The 18,949-nt window shown below is 45.7% G+C and overlaps 1 protein-coding gene across 2 annotated transcripts in view; it reads right to left on the reverse strand.

The window, feature by feature from the left end:
• PLOD3 (procollagen-lysine,2-oxoglutarate 5-dioxygenase 3) overlaps positions 1 to 14,406 on the reverse strand; it is a 57,073-nt gene extending 42,667 nt beyond the window's left edge. The window contains exons 1-2 of one of the 2 annotated variants that reach the window (XM_067469777.1): positions 14,343 to 14,398; positions 14,031 to 14,221 (exon numbers count right to left, since the gene is read on the reverse strand). In XM_067469777.1, the coding sequence (XP_067325878.1) occupies positions 14,031 to 14,136 (106 nt within the window). In that variant the 5' untranslated portion in view covers positions 14,137 to 14,221; positions 14,343 to 14,398. Of the gene's footprint in view, positions 1 to 14,030 lie in introns of both variants that reach the window. The other variant, XM_067469776.1, reaches the window with a different exon arrangement.
• Between the last annotated feature and the right edge of the window lie 4,543 nt (positions 14,407 to 18,949).

The following is an 18,949-nucleotide window of genomic DNA, read 5'->3' on the forward strand; positions in this document are numbered from 1 at the left end:
CCGCGTCCAGTGGGGTCACCACCCTGCGGCCAAAAAAGGAAAATGAACTTCGGTACGTGGAACGTACGGACTCTGATGGACAACAGTGGCAGTGAACGCCCCGAACGCAGAACTGCCATCATCGCAAGGGAGCTGGGACGCTTCAACATCGACATAGCAGCCCTTCAGGAGACCCGGAGAGCAGGAGAGGGACAGCTGAAAGAAGAAAAAGGAGGCTACACCTTCTTCTGGAAGGGACTGCCCAAAGAAGACCAAAGAATGCACGGAGTTGGCTTCGCTATAAGAAATGATCTGATGAAACATCTGACCGAAGCACCCACTGGTATCAACGAACGTCTCTCCACCCTCCGAGTTGATCTTGCCAAAAACCAACGGGCAACCATCATAAGTGCCTATGCACCAACACTAGACGCTGATGAAGACATCAAGGAGAAATTCTACTGTCAGCTGGACACCGTCCTATCGGGGATACCTAAGGAGGACAAAATCATTCTCCTGGGGGACTTCAATGCAAGAGTCGGGCGAGACTTCGACCTGTGGCCAGGCACCATAGGAAAAGACGGGGTTGGAAACAGCAACTCAAATGGCATCCTGCTTCTCACCAAATGTGCGGAGCACAACCTTGTCATCACCAACACGCTCTTCCGCCAGAAAAACAAGTTCAAGACATCATGGAAGCACCCCCGGTCAAAGCATTGGCACCTCTTAGACTATGTAATCACACGCGCCAGAGACCGCCGTGACGTGCTCCTCACAAGAGCCATGATAGGTGCTGACGACTGCTGGACTGACCACAGGCTAATTCGATCCTCGATGGCTATCAAGATCGCCCCCAAGCGCAGACTCCAAGGAAGGAAGACAAGGCGCAAAATGAACACCCAAGCCCTTCAGGAGCCCTCCAGGCGAGCCCATCTCCAAACAGCACTCAAGGACCATCTACCCACAGAACACCCCGAAAATGTTGAGGAACATTGGAACAAACTGAAGACCTCCATCATCCAAGCCTGCGAAGAAACTATTGGATACCAAGCCAAGAAACATCAAGACTGGTTTGATGAAAATGACATCGAGATCCAACAGCTAATTGACAAGAAAAGGAAAGCCTTCCAAGCATGGCAGAGAGACATCAACTGTGCTGCTAAGAAAAAGATCTATGCTAGTGCAAAAGCTGAGGTCCAAAGAAGGACAAGAGAACTCAAGAACATCTGGTGGACAAAGAAGGCCGAAGAAATCCAACACCTGGCAGATACCCATAATGCTCAGGGATTCTTCAAAGCCACAAAGGTCATCTATGGACCAAGAAACCATGGCATACAGCCTCTACGCTCATCAGATGGAACCAAACTCCTGAAGGACCAAAACTCAATTGCACTACGTTGGAAAGAACACTACCAAAGCCTCCTGAATCGCAGCTCCAATGTGGCCGAAGAGGTCCTCTCACAAATCCCGCAACAACAAACCAGGGATGAGCTTGCAGCACTGCCTAGTTTGGAAGAAGTCAGCAATGCCATCAGCCAACAGAAGAATAACAAAGCCAGTGGACCAGATGGGATCCCTGCTGAAATCTTTAAAGAGGGAGGACCTGAGCTAACACACCAACTCCACCAGCTCATAGAAAAAGTGTGGGTGACCGAGAAAATCCCAGCAGATTTCAAGGACGCCACCATCATCACCCTCTTCAAAAAAGGGGAAAGAACAGACTGCGGAAACTATCGAGGTATCTCCCTTCTAACCTCTGCTGGGAAAATCCTCGCAAGAATCCTTGCAAACCGCCTTCTGCCCCTCTCAGAAGACACCCTCCCAGAATCCCAGAACGGCTTCCGCCCCTCCAGAGGAACCGTGGACATGATCTTCACTGCACGACAACTCCAAGAAAAATGCAGGGAACAAAACCAACCCCTGTACATGGCATTCATCGACCTTGCAAAGGCATTTGACACAGTGAATCGCAGCGCTCTCTGGACCATCCTCCACAAAATCGGGTGCCCTAACAAATTTGTGAACATCCTGCGGCTCCTCCATGATGACATGATGGCAACAGTCTTGGACAGCAGTGGCTCCCAAAGTGACCCATTTAAAGTGGAATCCGGTGTCAAACAGGGATGTGTTATCGCCCCAACTCTATTCTCCATCTTCATCGCTATGATACTTCACCTTGTTGATGGGAAGCTTCCCACCGGAGTGGAAATAATCTATCGGACAGATGGCAAGCTATTCAACCTCAGCAGACTGAAAGCCAAAACCAAGGTTACAACAACATCTGTTATAGAACTCCAGTATGCTGATGACAATGTCGTCTGTGCGCATTCAGAAGAAGATCTACAAGCCACTCTAAACACCTTCGCAGAAGCATACGAGAAGCTCGGCCTGTCACTGAACATTGAGAAAACCAAGGTGCTGTTCCAGCAGTCACCAGCCAATCCCTCTCCAATGCCAGTAATACAGCTTAATGGTGTCACATTAGAAAATGTGGACCATTTCCGCTACCTTGGCAGCCACCTCTCCACCAAAGTCAACATCGACGCCGAAATACAACACCGCCTGAGCTCTGCAAGTGCAGCATTTTCCAGAATGAAGCAAAGAGTGTTTGAGGACCGGGACATCCGTAGGGAGACCAAGGTGCTCGTCTATAAAGCCACTGTCCTCCCAACCCTGCTCTATGCCTGTGAGACGTGGACAGTCTACAGACGTCATATGCAACTCCTGGAACGATTCCATCAGCGCTGCCTCCGGAAAATCCTGCAAATCTCCTGGGAAGACAAGCGGACAAACGTCAGTGTGCTGGAAGAAGCAAAGACCACCAGCATTGAAGCGATGGTCCTCCAACATCAACTCCGCTGGGCCGGCCACGTTGTCCGGATGCCTGACCACCGTCTCCCAAAGCAGTTGCTCTACTCCGAACTTAAGAACGGAAAACGGAACGTTGGTGGACAGGAAAAGAGATTTAAAGATGGGCTGAAAGCCAACCTTAAAAACTCTGGCATAGACACCGAGAACTGGGAAGCCCTGGCCCTTGAGCGCTCCAGCTGGAGGACAGCTGTGACCAGCAGTGCTGCAGAATTCGAGGAGGCACGAGTGGAGGGTGAAAGAGAGAAACGTGCCAGGAGGAAGGCGCGTCAAGCCAACCCCGACCGGGAACGCCTTCCACCTGGAAACCAATGCCCTCACTGCGGAAGAAGATGCAGAGCAAGAATAGGGCTCCACAGCCACCTACGGACCCACAAGGAAACCCATCATGGAAGACCATCTTACTCGTCCAACGAGGGATCGCCTAAGTAAGTAAGTTTGGACAAAAATGGGCAACAGCAACGGCATTGTCTGTAGCCTCCAACAATCCTTCCTCTGTACATGAGGCAGGGCATAGTGGACAAGCATACAGATGCGGAGTTGTCTGTTCTGCTCCACAGTCACACAAGGTGGAGGATTCTTTTAGGTAGTGCCATTTTGCCAGGTTGTCTTTTGATCTGCTCACTCTGCTTCTGAGCCTGTTCAGGGACTTCCAAGTTGCTAATTCTTGGTTTGTCCCTAGAGGAAGACCCTCGTGGGGGTCATCCAATTGGAATTGCCTGGTTTAGCTGCCCAGAGGGACACCCTTGCTGTTGCTGGAGGGACGTTACGAAGAGTGGTGGTTCTGATGAAGCTTTTCCTTGATTTGAGTCTACTGGGAGGAAGCTGATAGCAATGCAGTGGATGGCTTTCACAGTGTTCAACCTTACTTCTCTCACAGTTAGCAGCAACTTCCCATCACACATCACGCAGGGCAGTGCCAGCTAGCTTGTAGAGTTTATCAATAGGTTGATTTACTGGTGAAAAGCAAATCAAAATTATTTTTTTAACCTGAGGAACACTATTCTAGAATTGAACATGACTTTATAGTCAACTTCCACCAGAAATTGACTAAACAATCACATAGGATGTAGAAATTCCCAGATGTGCTCTTTTTAGGAAATTTTAGGTCCTCCATGTGGCTCTAGGGTCAACTTCTAGTGGACATTTATCATAAGAGTGACACTGGAGGATCTGAAAGCCCAATGTGGAATACATCTCACCACATTAAAACAGTGGATGTGGCTCTTAATGAGACATGCTGCATTGTCATTGTCTACATCCAACACCACTGGAGAAATTATACTGTTTAGCCAGTATTGCACCTGACATCCTTCGGGAAGTAGTAGCCAATAATGAAAGGACCAAGGCAGTGACATCTCCGGCCCACCATTTGTTCAGATATCAGCCAGCATGCCAACATCTTAATTCAAGAAATAGTTTTCTAAGATCTACAGAGACACTCGCAGGAACACCTCAGCAAGTAAGAGTCCAAAAGTGGCAGGTGAAAACCTGGAACCTCAATCATTGGCTGATACCAGATGAGAGACTCCTCGGGCACACAGAAGAATGGAAAACCTGGAAGGTGCTAAACAGGCTGCACTCTGGCAGAGATATAGATCTAATGTTAAGAAATGGGGCTACAAAGATGAGTCCACGACAGGTGAGTACGGAGAAGAGCAAACCACCTACTAAAATGCAACCTGGGCTCTGCCACATGTACAATGGAGGACCCTCTCACAGAGACACCAGCGACACTCCAAGTGGCCAGCTACTGGTCAAAGGACAACTAGTATAATGCCAAGTTTAACTTTGTTTGTGTTTTTAAATACATTATAAGTGTACTCCCAATTCGCTTTTGACACGATAAATAAATAAATACTGGAGGATCTGGAGATTACTACAAAGAACACATCTAGGAATTTCTAGAATGCATCTACACTGCAGAATGAATGCAGTTTGACACTACTTGAACTACAAAGCCTCAATGCTCTGGAATCCTAGGAATTGTAGTTTCCCAAAGTCTTTAGCCTTCTCTGCTAAATACTGCTGCTGCTTTTCTAAACTACATTAAGCCATGACAGTTAGAGTGGTGTCAAGCTACATTAAATCTATAGTACAGGTTAAGGTAAAGGTTTTTCCTTGATATTAAGTTGTCGTGTCTGACTCTGGGGTTGGTGCTCATCTCTAAGCTGAAGGGCTGGCATTGTCCATAGACACCTTCAAGGTCATGACTGCATGGAGCACAGTTATAGATGCATGGGTGCATCTATAGTATAGGTGCACCCATATTCTGCCAATGCTATTTTATACTCCATTTTTGAAAGAAGTCAACCATAAAGTTGCCCTGGATGACCTAGAGATTCCTAGGGAGAACATATTAACCAAAACCCACAAAAGTTAAACCCACAAATGTAGGAGACTGATTGTATTCCCATCTTCAGAACTAGCCACCGATGCAACTCAAGACTAGAAAATTGCATCACACCATCTGTGGTCCAAAAGCAGGATCCAATGAGGATAAACCATGTTAACACATCAAAACGAACTCTTCCTGAGACAGGATTTCCCTTCTTGGGTGTCTTCCCAGTCTCTGCTCAACCCACGGTCAAATTCCCTCTGAGGCAAAATTTCCACACTGCTATTTTTTGCTCTGCAAACTTTGGAAAGTCTAGCGGCACGTCTCCACAAGTGTCCTGGACCGGTCACCAGTGAATTCTCGAAGCTGCCAGAAACTTCTCAAATTGTCCAGTGTGGGCTGAGAAAGATGAGCTCAGAAAAGAAGGGAGGAAAAAAGGTCTTTTGGTTTGGAAAGGAGAAAGGGAGGAGAGAGAGGAGGAGAAGAACTAGATGCGAAGAAAGCAGGTTATTAACAAGCAGCTGAAGAAATTATCTAGAAGGTTGGGGAACAGAAGGGAAACAAGGCAGGGGAGGAACTCTAAAAGACCAGGCAAAAGGGGAGCTTGGAAAATAACTTTTCTGGGATCACATCTCCACCAAATCCCTTAGTTGAAGGGAGGCATTAAAATACCGGTACTTCTTTTTTTCCAGTCACATCCTCACTAAAATAAGGTGGTATGGGGTGGGGATACCAGAATGAAAATAAATGGAATGATCCTGAGTTGGTAAGCTTTTTTACACTGAGGAATCATGTTTTTGGCCTACAACTCCCATAAATCTCAGCCAGTTTATCAGCTGTTAGGATTTCTGGGAGTTTGAAGGCCCAAAACATGTGGGGACCCCAGGCTGAGAACCACAACGGATGCTTGCCATAGATATGGGCAAAGCATCAGCAGAGAATACTTCTGGAACATGGCCATGCAGCCTGGAAAACTCAAAACAACCCAGTGATTCCAGTGATGAAAGCCTTGACAACACATTGAACATCTACTTACATCCCCTCCACAATCATTAAAATACAATGGACCTTTGCTATCCACTGTGGCTTCATTCCAGGACTCCTGTGGATACTGAAATCTATGGCTGCTCACGACTAATTGAATATAATGGTATAGTAAAATGACATCCTAAAGCAGTGTTTCTCAACCTGGGGGTCGGGACCCCTGGAGGGGTCGTGAGGGGGTGTCAGAGGGGTCACCAAAGACCACAAGAAAACATAGTATTTTCTGTTGGTCATGGAGGTTCTGTGTGGGAAGTTTGGCTCAATTCAATCGTTGGCAGGGTTCAGAATGCTCTTTGATTGTGGGTGAACTATAAATCCCAAATGTCAATGTCTATTTTCCCCAAACTCCACTAGTGTTTACATTTGGGAATATTGAGAATCCGTGCCAAGTTTGGTCCAGATCCATCATTGTTTGGGCCCACAGTGCTCTCTGGATGTAGGTGAACTACAACTCCCAGAACTCAAGGTCAATGCCCACCAAACCCTTCAAGTATTTTCTCTTGGTCATGGGAGTTATGTGTGCCAAGTTTGATTCAATTCTATCGTTGGTGGAGTTCAGAATGCTCTTTGATTGTAGGTTAACTATAAATCCCAGCAACTACAACTCCCACAGGACAAAATCAATACCCTCCCCCAATCCCAAAGGTATTTAAATTTGGGTGTATTGGGTATTTGTGCCAAATTTGGTCCAGTGTATGAAAATACATCCTGCATATCAGATATTTACATTACTATTCATAACAGCAGCAAAATGAATGACAGTTATGAAGTAGCAATGAAACTAATTTTATGGTTGGGGGTCACCATAACATGAGGAAGCGTATTAAGTGGTCGTGGCATTAGGAAGGTTGAGAACCACTGTCCTAAAGGCAGAGAAGGTGACAGACCTTGGAAAAAGGTAAAAAATCAAAGTTTGCTTTTTGGAATTTTGGGAATATTTTCAAGCCACAGATGGTTCACTCCGCAGATGCAGAATCTGTGTCCACGAAGATTCCCAAACAGTGCCCCTGCTGTCACCCAATGCCTGAGTCAAAGAGCTAAAAACTCCTTTTCAGAATCAGACAGCTGTCTCCATGGGCAAAATAACCCCCCTCTTCCAGTCGGCTAATATTTCACAAAGCCGGAAAGGACAACCCATCGAGAAAGTTTATCCAGCGACTTCTCTAGAGACAATTACAAGCATTTAGGGGGTGGAGAGATTCACTTCCCTGGAACGTTTATTGTGGAACAAAGCACATTTTGTGCTATTCAAGTTGGCCTAAAATTGCTGGGATTTGGGATTGTTTTCCCCTCCTCTTCTGGCCAAAATGGACACCTCTGCTTTGTTTTTACCTACTTGGAGCGTCTTAAAGTATTAAACTAGTATCTCATGATCCAACTCCCTTTCTAGATTCATCTGTGTGTGTCAGTATACTAGCAGGGGATGCTGTGACCCCTTAAGTTGTGGTGCCAACCGTAACATTATTTTTGTTGTTACTTCATAACTGTAATTTTGCTTCTTTTATGAATCGTAATGTAAATAGCTGATATGCAGGATGTATTTCCATTCACTGGACCAAATTTGAGTTTGTCAATTGGGAGTTTGGTTTGCTCCTGACACGATAAATAAATAAATTGGGAGTTGTAGTTGCTGGGATGTATACCGTAAAAACTGGCCTATTAGACGACTTTCTAAGCCTTTAAAATCCTTTGAAAAGTTGGGGGTCGTCTAATCTCCCGGATATAGCAGATGACAAATGGTAGCGACACTGGAGCCGAAGCAGCCGAGGCAGCGGATGAGAACCTCCGCTCGCAGCGGCCTGCTTGCCTGACTTCCAGGGCTACGCAGGCCAGCGCTGGTGAGCGCGCCCGCCCGCCCCTGGTGCTGCCAGCGAGGCTTCCAGCCTCTGTCTTCAGCCTCCAGGAGCAGCGTGGCGCAGGCCTGACGCTCCGTCGGGCCCCAGCTGGGCTCAGTGAGGAAAGAGGCAGCGTGAGGAAGGAGGCTGGAGGGCAGCCTTTCTCACTCTGCATCCCTCCTTCCTGGGCCAAATTGGGGCCAAGGGAGCGTCTGGCCTGCGCTGCGCTGCTCCTGCTGCTGCCTCCAGCGCCGAGGAAGGCATCCGCGGGGTGAGGGAAGTGGAGGGAAAGGTGCACACCTGCGGAGACCTGCACTGGGGTAAGCAGCAAGCAGACTTTAGCCTGTGCAGGCCTCCGCAAGTGTGCACCTTTCCCTCCTCTTCCCTCGCCCCGCAGATGCCTTCCTCAGTGCTGCAGGCAGGAAAGGTGTGTGAGGGAGGGAAAGGTGCGCCCCTTTCCCTCCTCTCTCACCCCATGAGCACCTTTACCCTCGCTGCCAAGGAAGGCATGCGCGGGGTGAGAGAGAAGGGGGAGAGGTGCGTGCCTTTCCCTCTCTTTCCCCATGTGCAGCTTTTCTGCCTCCTCGCACCGTGGTTGCGCAGGGGCCGAGAGAGGAGGATAGCAAAGCCGCCGGGGCTCCCTTCTCCTCTGTCGTCGCTGCTGCTGCCGAGGAAGGAGGCGGGGGGGGGGGGAGGGGGGAGCAGGGAAAGACAGAAGGGGGTTGGAGCAGATGGCCCTTGGGATCTCTTCCAACCCCTTTATTAATGTTGTTGTTATTTTTGAAGCTGGGTGGCAGTCTGTTGGGTGCTTTATGCATTTGCTGCATGAAGGCAGAAGGGGGCTGGACTAGATGGCCCTTGGGATCTCTTCCAACTCTTATTAGTATGATTATTATTATTATTATTGAGAAAGGTTGGCTATCTGTTAGGGGTGTTTTGATTGTGCTCCTGCTGCATTAAGGCAGAAGGGGGTTGGACTAGATGGCCCTTGGGGTCTCCTCAGACTTATTAGTATGAATCTTATTGTTGTTGTTGTTATTATTATTATTATTATTATTATTATTATTGAGAAAGGTTGGCTGTCTGCCAGGGTTGCTTTGATTGCGCTCCTGCTGCATTAAGGCAGAAGGGGGTTGGACTAGATGGTCCTTGGGGTCTCTTCCAACCCTTATTAATATGAATCTTATTATTATTATTATTATTATTATTATTATTATTGAGAAAGGTTGGCTGTCTGTCAGGGGTGTTTTGATTGTGCTTCTGCTGCATTAAGGCAGAAGGGGGTTGGAGTAGATGGCCCTTGGGGTCTCCTCAGACTTATTAGTATGAATCTTATTGTTGTTGTTGTTATTATTATTATTATTATTATCGAGAAAGGTTGGCTGTCTGCCAGGGTTGCTTTGATTGTGCTCCTGCTGCATTAAGGCAGAAGGGGGTTGGACTAGATGGCCCTTGGGGTCTCTTCCAACTCTTTATTAGTATTAATGTTGTTGTTGTTGTTGTTGAGGCTGGGTGGCCATCTGTCAGGGGCGCTTTGTATTGTATTAAGGCAGAATGAAGGGTGTTGGACTAGATGGCCGTTAGAGCTCCCTTTCAACTCTATTATTATTATCATTATCATCATTATTATTCATGTTAATATTAAGGCTGGATGGCCATCTGTCAGGGGTGCTTTGATTGTACTTTCCCTCCATGAAGGCAGAATGAAAGGGGTTGGACTAGATGGTCTTTAGAGCTCCCTTCCAACTTTATTATTATTATTATTATTATTATTATTATTCATGTTAATATTAAGGCTGGATGGCCATCTGTCAGGGATGCTTTGATTTTGCTTTCCCTGCATGATGGCAAAATGAAGGGGGTTGGACTAAATGGCCTTTAGAGGTCCCTCCCAACTTTAGGATTCTGTGAAAGAGATCTTCGTTGACCACAATCCAATAGTGTGATGCTGCAGCTGAAAAGGCCAATGCCATTTTAGGCTGCGTCAATAGGAGAAGCCTGAGAGAAGGCAAAAGGGAACTGATAATGGCACTTTACCTCGCCTAGTTTTTTAATTGCTTTAAATGAGTATTATTTATTGCAACTGTTTATTTTAACTTATTGCCAGCATGATGTAAAGGACCCAGAGTGTAAATGAAATTCAAGGAGAAAGAGCAACTGTAATGTACAATGTAAGGTACAATGCCCCTCTCATAGGAACCTGCTTCTCATAAGCATTTGAATTAAAATTACCATCTTGAATTCAAATCTGATTTTTAATTTTTTTTATTTAGTGTGCATTGGAAGGGGGGTGGTCTTATACGGCAAGTATATGCTAAACTCTATATTTTAACTGGAAAAGTTGGGGGTCGTCTTATACGCCCAGTCGTCTTATATGCCGGAATATACGGTACTTCACCTACAAAGAGCATTCTGAACTCCACCAATGATTCTGAACTCCACCCAGCAATTACAACTCCCAAATATCAAGGTCTGTTTCCCCCAAACTCCACCAGTGTTCACATTTAGGCTTATTGAGTATTCGTGCCAAGTTTGGTCCAGACACATCGTTGTTTGAGTCCACCGGGCTCTCTGGATATAGGTGAACTACAACTCCAAAACTCAAGGTCAATGCCCACCAAACCCCTCCAGTATTTTTTGTTGGTTGTGGGAGTTCTGTGTGCCAAATTTGGTTCAGGTCCACTCACTGGTGGAGTTCAGAATGATCTTTGATTGTTGGTGAACTATAAATCCCAGCAACTACAACTCCCAAATGACAAAATCAATCCCCCTGTCAACCCCACCAGTATTCAAATTTGGGTGTATCGGGTATTTGTGTTAAATTTGGTCAAGTGAGTGAAAATACATCCTGAATATTAGATATTTACATTACGATTCATAACAGTAGCAAAATTACAGCTATAAAGTAGCAATGAAAATAATGTTATGGTTGGGGGTCACCACAACATGAGAAACTGTATTAAGGGGCGGCGGCATTAGGAAGGCTGAGAACCACTGATCTAGACCAATTCCCTGTTATTTTCAGAATACTCAATGAAAATACTGTCCAAAATTGTCCATTTAAGCTCTATCTTTGCAAAGAGATACCATTCCTTCCTTGGTTGCCTATCCCAATTTTTTTCCCCTTCATGTTAATGTGGAATTCTTTGGATGCTTGCCATAGATGCAGGTGAAACATCAGGAGAAATGCCTCTAGAACATGGCCATATAGCCCGAAAAAACCCACAAGAACTGAGTGGAATTCTTTGATTGGAATTTGAATCCTTTCCTATTTGTTCTGGCAGCAGAAAAATAGGTGCTTTGTCCTTCAGAAATGATGACTAGCCTATCTGTGAAGTAATCTGTGAAGTCATGTTACATTTAATAAATCCTCTTTTTTTTTGCATTATAATAATATAAAAAGGTAAAATTTTCCCCTGACATTAAGTCTAGTTGTGTGTAACTCTGGGGGTTGGTGCTCATCTCCATTTCTAAGCCGAAGAGCCAGCATTGTTCGTAGACGCCTCCAAGGTCACGTGGCCGACATGACTGCATGGAGCGCCATTACCTTCCTACCAAAGCGGTACCTATTGATCTACTCACATTTGCATGTTTTTGAACTGCTAGGTTGGTGTATATATTATATTATACATAATAATAATAATAATAATAATAATAGCAGAAGAGAAAACTGGCAAAAGAAGGCTCTCCATGGACAGTTCCTGGGAAAAACTGAGTGCCAAATTGACAAAGAAAAAACATGGCTGTGGCTCACAAATGGAACTCTGAAAAAGGAGACAAAGGAGAGCCTGATTCTGGCAGCCCAAGAACAAGCCATTAGAACCAATGCCATCAAAGCCAGAATTGAAAAGTCAACAACAGATCCCAAATGTACTCTGCAAGGAAGCAGATGAAACTATAGATCATAGCTGCAAGAAGATTGTGCAGACAGACTACAAGCAGAGGCATAACACCATTGCTCAGATGATTCATTGGAACTTGTGCCACAAATACTATCTGCCTGCGACAAAGAACTGGTGGGATCACAAGCCGGAAAAAGTTACAGAGAATGAACACGCCAAACTCCTCTGGGACTTCTGGATTCAGACAGACAGAGTTTTGGAGCACAACACTCCTGACCTCACAATCGTGTTAAAAAACAAAGTATGAACTGTCGATGTCGCAATCCCAGGTGACAGCAGGATTGCAGAGAAACAACAGGAAAAGCTGACACGATATGAGGATTTAAAGATCAAACTGCAAAGACTCTGGGACAAGCCAGTCAAGGTGGTCCCAGTGGTGATCGGCACACTGGGTGCAGTGCCTAAAGACCTTGGCCTGCACTTAAACACAATCAGCACTGACAAAATTACCATCTGCCAGCTGCAAAAGGCCACCTTACTGGGATCTGCACGCATTATTCGCCAATACATCACACAGTCCTAGACACTTGGGAAGTGTGTGACGTGTGATCCCATACAACAGCCAGCAGAGTGTCTGCTGTGGACTAATCTTGTTGTGTTTCAATTAATTATAATTATAATAACTTGATTTATAGACCATCCTTATCTCCCCGGGGAGACTCAGACCAGTTTACACTTACACAAAAAGCAAACATTCAATGCCTTGGAACAAATACAAACATTATACACTTGAGCCCCTCGATTCCTAGCCTTGGCTGAGCAGAAATCTCCTTTCACATGTATCATGAATTCCAGGACATTGAATATATCGACTTCAAGGTATATATACAAAGGCTGAGATTCCCTTTCTGATGCTTCACTGTACACAAATTTCGTCTGAGGTACAAAGTTATTGTAAAATATTGTATACAATGACTTTCACCCTACGTATATAAAGCAGGCAAGGCCAAACTTCAGCTCTCCAGGTGTTTTGGACTTCAACTCCCACAATTCCTAACAGTCTACCCGGGGGGGGGGGGGAGTTCCAAAATCCCAAACATTCCATGATTCTGAGCATTTATGGCCTCTTCTACGCTGTCCCTATATCCTAGGATATGATTCCAGGTTACCTACTTTGCACTGGAGTATATAAGTCTCCACTGCCATATAATCTGGGATAAGCAGATAATCTGGGATCTGATCCTGGGATATAGGGATAGTGTAGATATATCTTACAGATATGGGATTGTGGTTGATACTATATCCTGGGATATGATTTTAGGTTACCTGCTTTGCACTGGAGTATATGAGTCTCCACTGCCATATAATCTGGGATAAGCAGATAATCTGGGATCAGATCCTAGGATATAGGGATAGTGTAGATATAGCTTACAGATATGGGATTGTGGTTGATACTATATCCTGGGATATGATTCTAGGTTACTAGGCTTTGCACTGGATTATATGAGTCTCCACTGCCATATAATCTGGGATAAGCAGATAATCTGGGATCAGATCCTGGGATATAGGGATAGTGTAGATATAGCTTACAGATAGGAGATTGCGGTTGATAAGGAATACTCTGCTTGGTTTACTTGGTTATATTCTGCTTCTCCTCCAAACTGATTGCAACTGAGCATGCAACTACACTGTAGAATTAATGCAGTTTGACACCACTTTAGAATCATAGAGTTGGAAAAGACTTCACGGGCCATCCAGTCCAACCCCCTGCCAAGAAGCAGGAAAATTGCATTCAAAGCACCCCCGACAGATGGCCATCCAGCCTACAAAGAAGAAGCCTCCACCACACTCCGGGGCAGAGAGTTCCACTGCTGAACAGCTTTAACTCCCATGGCTCAGAGTTATGGAATCCTGGGATGTGTAGTTCATAGAATCATATAATCTAGTCGACTGTAAAGCTACAGTTCCCATGACTCTATGAGCCACAGAAGATAAAGCGATGTCAAACTGCGTTAATTCCACAGTGTAGATGCTCCCAGAGATACTCCATCTCCCTTAGCCTTTGTCCTTCCCCTCCACATTCCGGATCAAGCCCTCCTCCCTCCTCTTGTTGCGCGATCATACCGGGATCTACAGAGCCGGGGTCTTCCTCTCCTGGGGAGGCTGCAGCAACTGCAACCACCATCATCCACAGAGCCAGCATTGCAGACGCGGTCCACGGCCGAGCCATGACGGTGGGGAAGGAATCAGGGAAGAGGCTGGGGTTGGAGGAAGCTCTCGCGATCAGCGGGGCTGGAGGGATCTCAAGCTCCTCCCTGTAGATATATATATTGGGAGGTGGGGAGGAAGAAAAAGAGATCCATCCGAGAGGAAAGCACTTTTTCCACTTTCCCCCTCCTTTAGCCCGCTTTAAACCCCAAGAGCTCAAATAAGGACCATTAGAAAAATATTCCAAGAATGTGTTGACTGCTGCACCACTCTGTGGATTTCTTGATTTTTTTTCACAATGAGAGCCCGTGGGAAAGTGGCTTCCCGCTTTGCCCAATCAGAACGCAGCTCGGGAAAGCCCCGTCCAATCAGAACGCGGCGCGGGGACCTCCCTCTCCCGGCCAATCAAGACTCTGGAAAGTTCGAGATGACGTCAGAAAGTTGTAGAAAAAGGGAGAAATTGATGTTTATTATTAAGACTAGCTGTGCTGTGGTCAGCCTTCCCGCCCTCTTTCCTTCCTTCTCTCTTTCCTTCCTTCCCTCTTTTTCTTTCCCTTCTTCTTTCTTCCTTCTCTACCTGTTTCTTTTCTCGCTTCCTTTGCTCTTTGGTTCCATCCTTCCTTGTCTCTTTCCTCCCTTCTCTCCCTTCTTTCTCTCCTTCCCTCCTTCTTTCCCTCTTTCTCTCTCTTCTTCTCTTCTTCCTTCCCTCTTTTTCTTTCCCTTCTTCTTTCTTCCTTCTCTACCTGTTTCTTTTCTCGCTTCCTTTGCTCTTTGGTTCCATCCTTCCTTGTCTCTTTCCTTCCTTCCCTCCCTCATTCTCTCTTTCCTTCTTTCTCTCCTTCCCTCCTTCTTTCCCTCTTTTTCTCCTTTCTTCCCTCCCTCTTTCCTTCCTTCCCTCTTTTTCTTTCCCTTCTTTCTTCTTTCTCTACCTGTTTCTTTTCTTGCTTCCTTTGCTCTTTGGTTCCATCCTTCCTTGTCTCTTTCCTTCCTTTCCTCCCTCGTTCTCTCTTTCCTTCTTTCCCTCCTTTTTTCCCTCTTTCTCTCCTTTCTTCTCTCCTTCTCTCCTTCCTTCCTTCCCTCTTTTTCTTTCCCTTCTTCTTTCTTCCTTCTCTACCTGTTTCTTTTCTCGCTTCCTTTGCTCTTTGGTTCCATCCTTCCTTGTCTCTTTCCTTCCCTCCCTCCTTCTTTCTCTCTTTCCTTCTTTCTCTCCTTCCCTCCTTCTTTCCCTCTTTCTCTCCCTTCTTCTCTGCTTCCTTCCTTCCCTCTTTTTCTTTCCCTTCTTCTTTTTTCCTTCTCTACCCCTTTCTTTTCTCGTTTCCTTTGCTCTTTGGTTCCATCCTTCCTGTCTCTTTCCTTCCTTCCCTCCCTCTTGCTATCTTTTCTTCTTTCTCTCCTTCTTTCCCTCTTTCTCTCCCTTTTCCTCTCCTTCCTTCCTTCCCTCTTTTTCTTTCCCTTCTTCCTTTTTCCTTCTCTACCTGTTTCTTTTCTCGCTTCCTTTGCTCTTGGGTTCCATCCTTCCTTCTCTCTTTCCTTCCTTTCCTCCCTCTTTCTCTCTTTCCTTCTTTCTCTCCTTCCCTCCTTCTTTCCCTCTTTCTCTCCTTTCTTCCCTCCCTCTTTCCTTGCTTCCCTCTTTTTCTTTCCCTTCTTCTTTCTTCCTTCTCTACCTGTTTCTTTTCTCGCTTCCTTTGCTCTTTGGTTCCATCCTTCCTTGTCTTTTTCCTTCCTTCTCTCCCTCTTTCTCTCTTTCCTTCTTTCACTCCTTCCCTCCTTCTTTCCCTCTTTCTCTCCCTTCTTCTCTCCTTCCTTCCTTCCTTCCTTCCCTCTTTTTCTTTCCCTTCTTCTTTCTTCCTTCTCTACCTGTTTCTTTTCTCGTTTCCTTTGCTCTTGGGTTCCATCCTTCCTTGTCTCTTTCCTTCCCTCCCTCCTTCTTTCTCTCTTTCCTTCTTTCTCTCCTTCCCTCCTTCTTTCCCTCTTTTTCTCCCTTCTTCTCTCCTTCCTTCCCTCTTTTTCTTTCCCTTCTTCTTTCTTCCTTCTTTACCTGTTTCTTTTCTCGCTTCCTTGGCTCTTTGGTTCCATCCTTCCTGTCTCTTTCCTTCCTTACCTCTCTCTTTCTCTCTTTCCTTCTTTCTCTCCTTCCCTCCTTCTTTCCCTCTTTCTCTCCCTTCTTCTCTCCTTCCTTCCTTCCTTCCTTCCTTCCCTCTTTTTCTTTCCCTTCTTCTTTTTTCCTTCTCCACCTGTTTCTTTTCTCGCTTCCTTTGCTCTTTGGTTCCATCCTTCCTTGTCTCTTTCCTCCCTTCTCTCCCTTCTTTCTCTCCTTCCCTCCTTCTTTCCCTCTTTCCTTCTTTCTCTCCTTCCCTCCTTCTTTCCCTCTTTCTCCCCCTTCTTCTCTCCTTCCTTCCTTCCTTCCTTCCTTCCTTCCTTCTCTACCCTTCATTCATAGAATCATAGAGTTGGAAGAGACCTCATGGGCCATCCAGTCCAACCCCCTGCCAAGAAACAGGAATATTGCATTCAAATCACCGTTGAGAGATGGCCATCCAGTCCTACTCCTTTCTGTCAAGAAGCATGAAAATTGCATTCAAAGCACCCCCCCCCCCCCGATAGATGGCCAACCAGCCTCTGTTTAAAAGCATCCAAAGAAGGAACCTCCACCACACTCCGGGGCAGAGAGTTCCACTGCTAAACAGCTCGCACAGTCAGGAAGTTCTTCCTAATGTTCAGATACAATCTCCTTTCCTGTAGTTTGAAGCCATTGTTCCGCGTCCTAGTCTCCAGGGCAGCAGAAAACAAGCTTGCTCCCTCCTCCCTGTGATTTTCTCTCACATATTTATACATGGCTATCATTATTTTTATTTATTATTTATTTATTTACAGTATTTCTATACCGCTTTTCTCACCCCTAGGGGGACTCAAAGCAGTTTACACATAATTGACAAAACTTCAGTGCCATACATTGCCTCCTCTCACCCTTCTCTTCTTCAGGCTAAACATGCCCAGCTCCTTAAGCCGCTCCTCATAGGGCTTGTTCTCCAGACCCTTGATCATTTTAGTCGCCCTCCTCTGGACACATTCCAGCTTGTCAATATCTCTCCTGACATTTCGCCTGCATCTATGGCAAGCATCCTCAGAGATAGTGAGGTCTGGGTTGTTGTAGGTTTTTTCGGGCTATATGGCCATGTTCTAGAGGCATTCTCTCCTGACGTTTCGCCTGCATCTATGGCAAGTATCCTCAGAGGTAGTGAAGATGCTTGCCATAGATGCAGGCGAAACGTCAGGAGAGAATGCCTCTAGACTATGGCCATATAGCCCGAAAAAACCTACAACAACCCAGTGATTCCGGACATGAAAACCTTCGACAATATGTAGTGAGGTCTGTTGGAACTAGGAAAAAGGGTTTATATATCTGTGGAATGACCAGGGTGAGACAAAGGACTCTTGTCTGCTGGAGCTAGGTGTGAATGTTTCAACTGACCACCTTGATTAGAATTTGATGGCCTGGCAGTGCCTGGGGCAATCTTTTGTTGAGAGATGATTAGATGTCCCTTTTTTTTGTTTCCTCTCGGTTGCTTTGCTGTTGTAATTTTAGAGTTTTTTTAATACTGGTAGCCGGGTTTTGTTCATTTTTATGGTTTCCTCCTTTTTGTTGAAATCAAGGGGGTCAGTTGAAGCATTCACACCTAGCCCCCTCATACTTAAACATTATGAGAAAGTCTATTGTTTCCATATTAGTGTGTTTAAACTACAGGGATGTAAGCATGGAGTTGTAACCATCCCTTCTCTGATCATTGGTAATGAATGGGAAGGCTGATAGGACCTGGACTCCTAGAATAGCAAGTCAACAATCACCATGTATTGTCGAAGGCTTTCATGGCTGGAATCACTAGGTTCTTGTGGGTTTTTTCGGGCTATAGGGCCATGTTCTAGAGGCATTTCTCCTGACGTTTCGCCTGCATCTATGGCAAGCATCCTCAGAGGTAGTGAGGTTTGTTGGAATTAGGACAATGGGTTTATATATCTGTGGAATGACCAGGATAGGACAAAGGACTCTTGTCTGCTGGAGCTAGGTGTGAATGTTTCAACTGACCACCTTGATTAGAATTTGATGGCCTGGCAGTGCCTGGGGCAATCTTTTGTGGAGAGGTGATTAGGTAAAGGTAGTCCCTTGACATTAAGTCCAGTCATGTCTGACTCTGGGGTGTGGTGCTCATCTCCATTTCTAAGCCAAAGAGCCAGCGTTGTCCGTAGACACCTCCAAGGTCATGTGGCCAGCATGACTGCATGGAGCGCCGTTACATTCCCACCGGAGCGGTACGTATTGATCTACTCACATTTGCATGTTTTTGAACTGCTAGGTTGGCAGAAGCTAGGGCTGACAGCAGAAGCTCACGCCGCTCCCCGGAATCGAACCTGCGACCTTTCGATCAACAAGCTCAGCAGCTCAGTGCTTTAACCCACTGCGCCACCGGGGGCTCCTTGAGTGGTGATTAGAAGTCCTTTTTTTTGTTTCCTCTCTGTTGTTTTGCTGTTGTAATTTTAGTTTTTTTTAATAGTGGTAGCCACATTTTGTTAATCTTCATGGTTTCCTCCTTTCTGTTGAAATTGTTCACATGCTTGTGGATTTCAATGGCTTCTCTGTGTAGTCTGACATGGTGGTTGTGAGAGTGGTCCAGCATTTCTGTATTCTCAAATAATATGCTGTGCCCAGGTTGAGTTCATCAGGTATTCGAAATCGGTGATGTTTAGGACCCAGGAGAAAAAATCTACCCTTGGCTAAAGGAATTCGTGACGTCAGGGGGCGGGGCTTTTGGGAGCAGGCGGATGTGCTTTTGCCTCTA

Source organism: Anolis sagrei, chromosome 6, assembly GCF_037176765.1.
Source record: "Anolis sagrei isolate rAnoSag1 chromosome 6, rAnoSag1.mat, whole genome shotgun sequence".
Lineage (NCBI taxonomy): Eukaryota > Metazoa > Chordata > Lepidosauria > Squamata > Dactyloidae > Anolis > Anolis sagrei.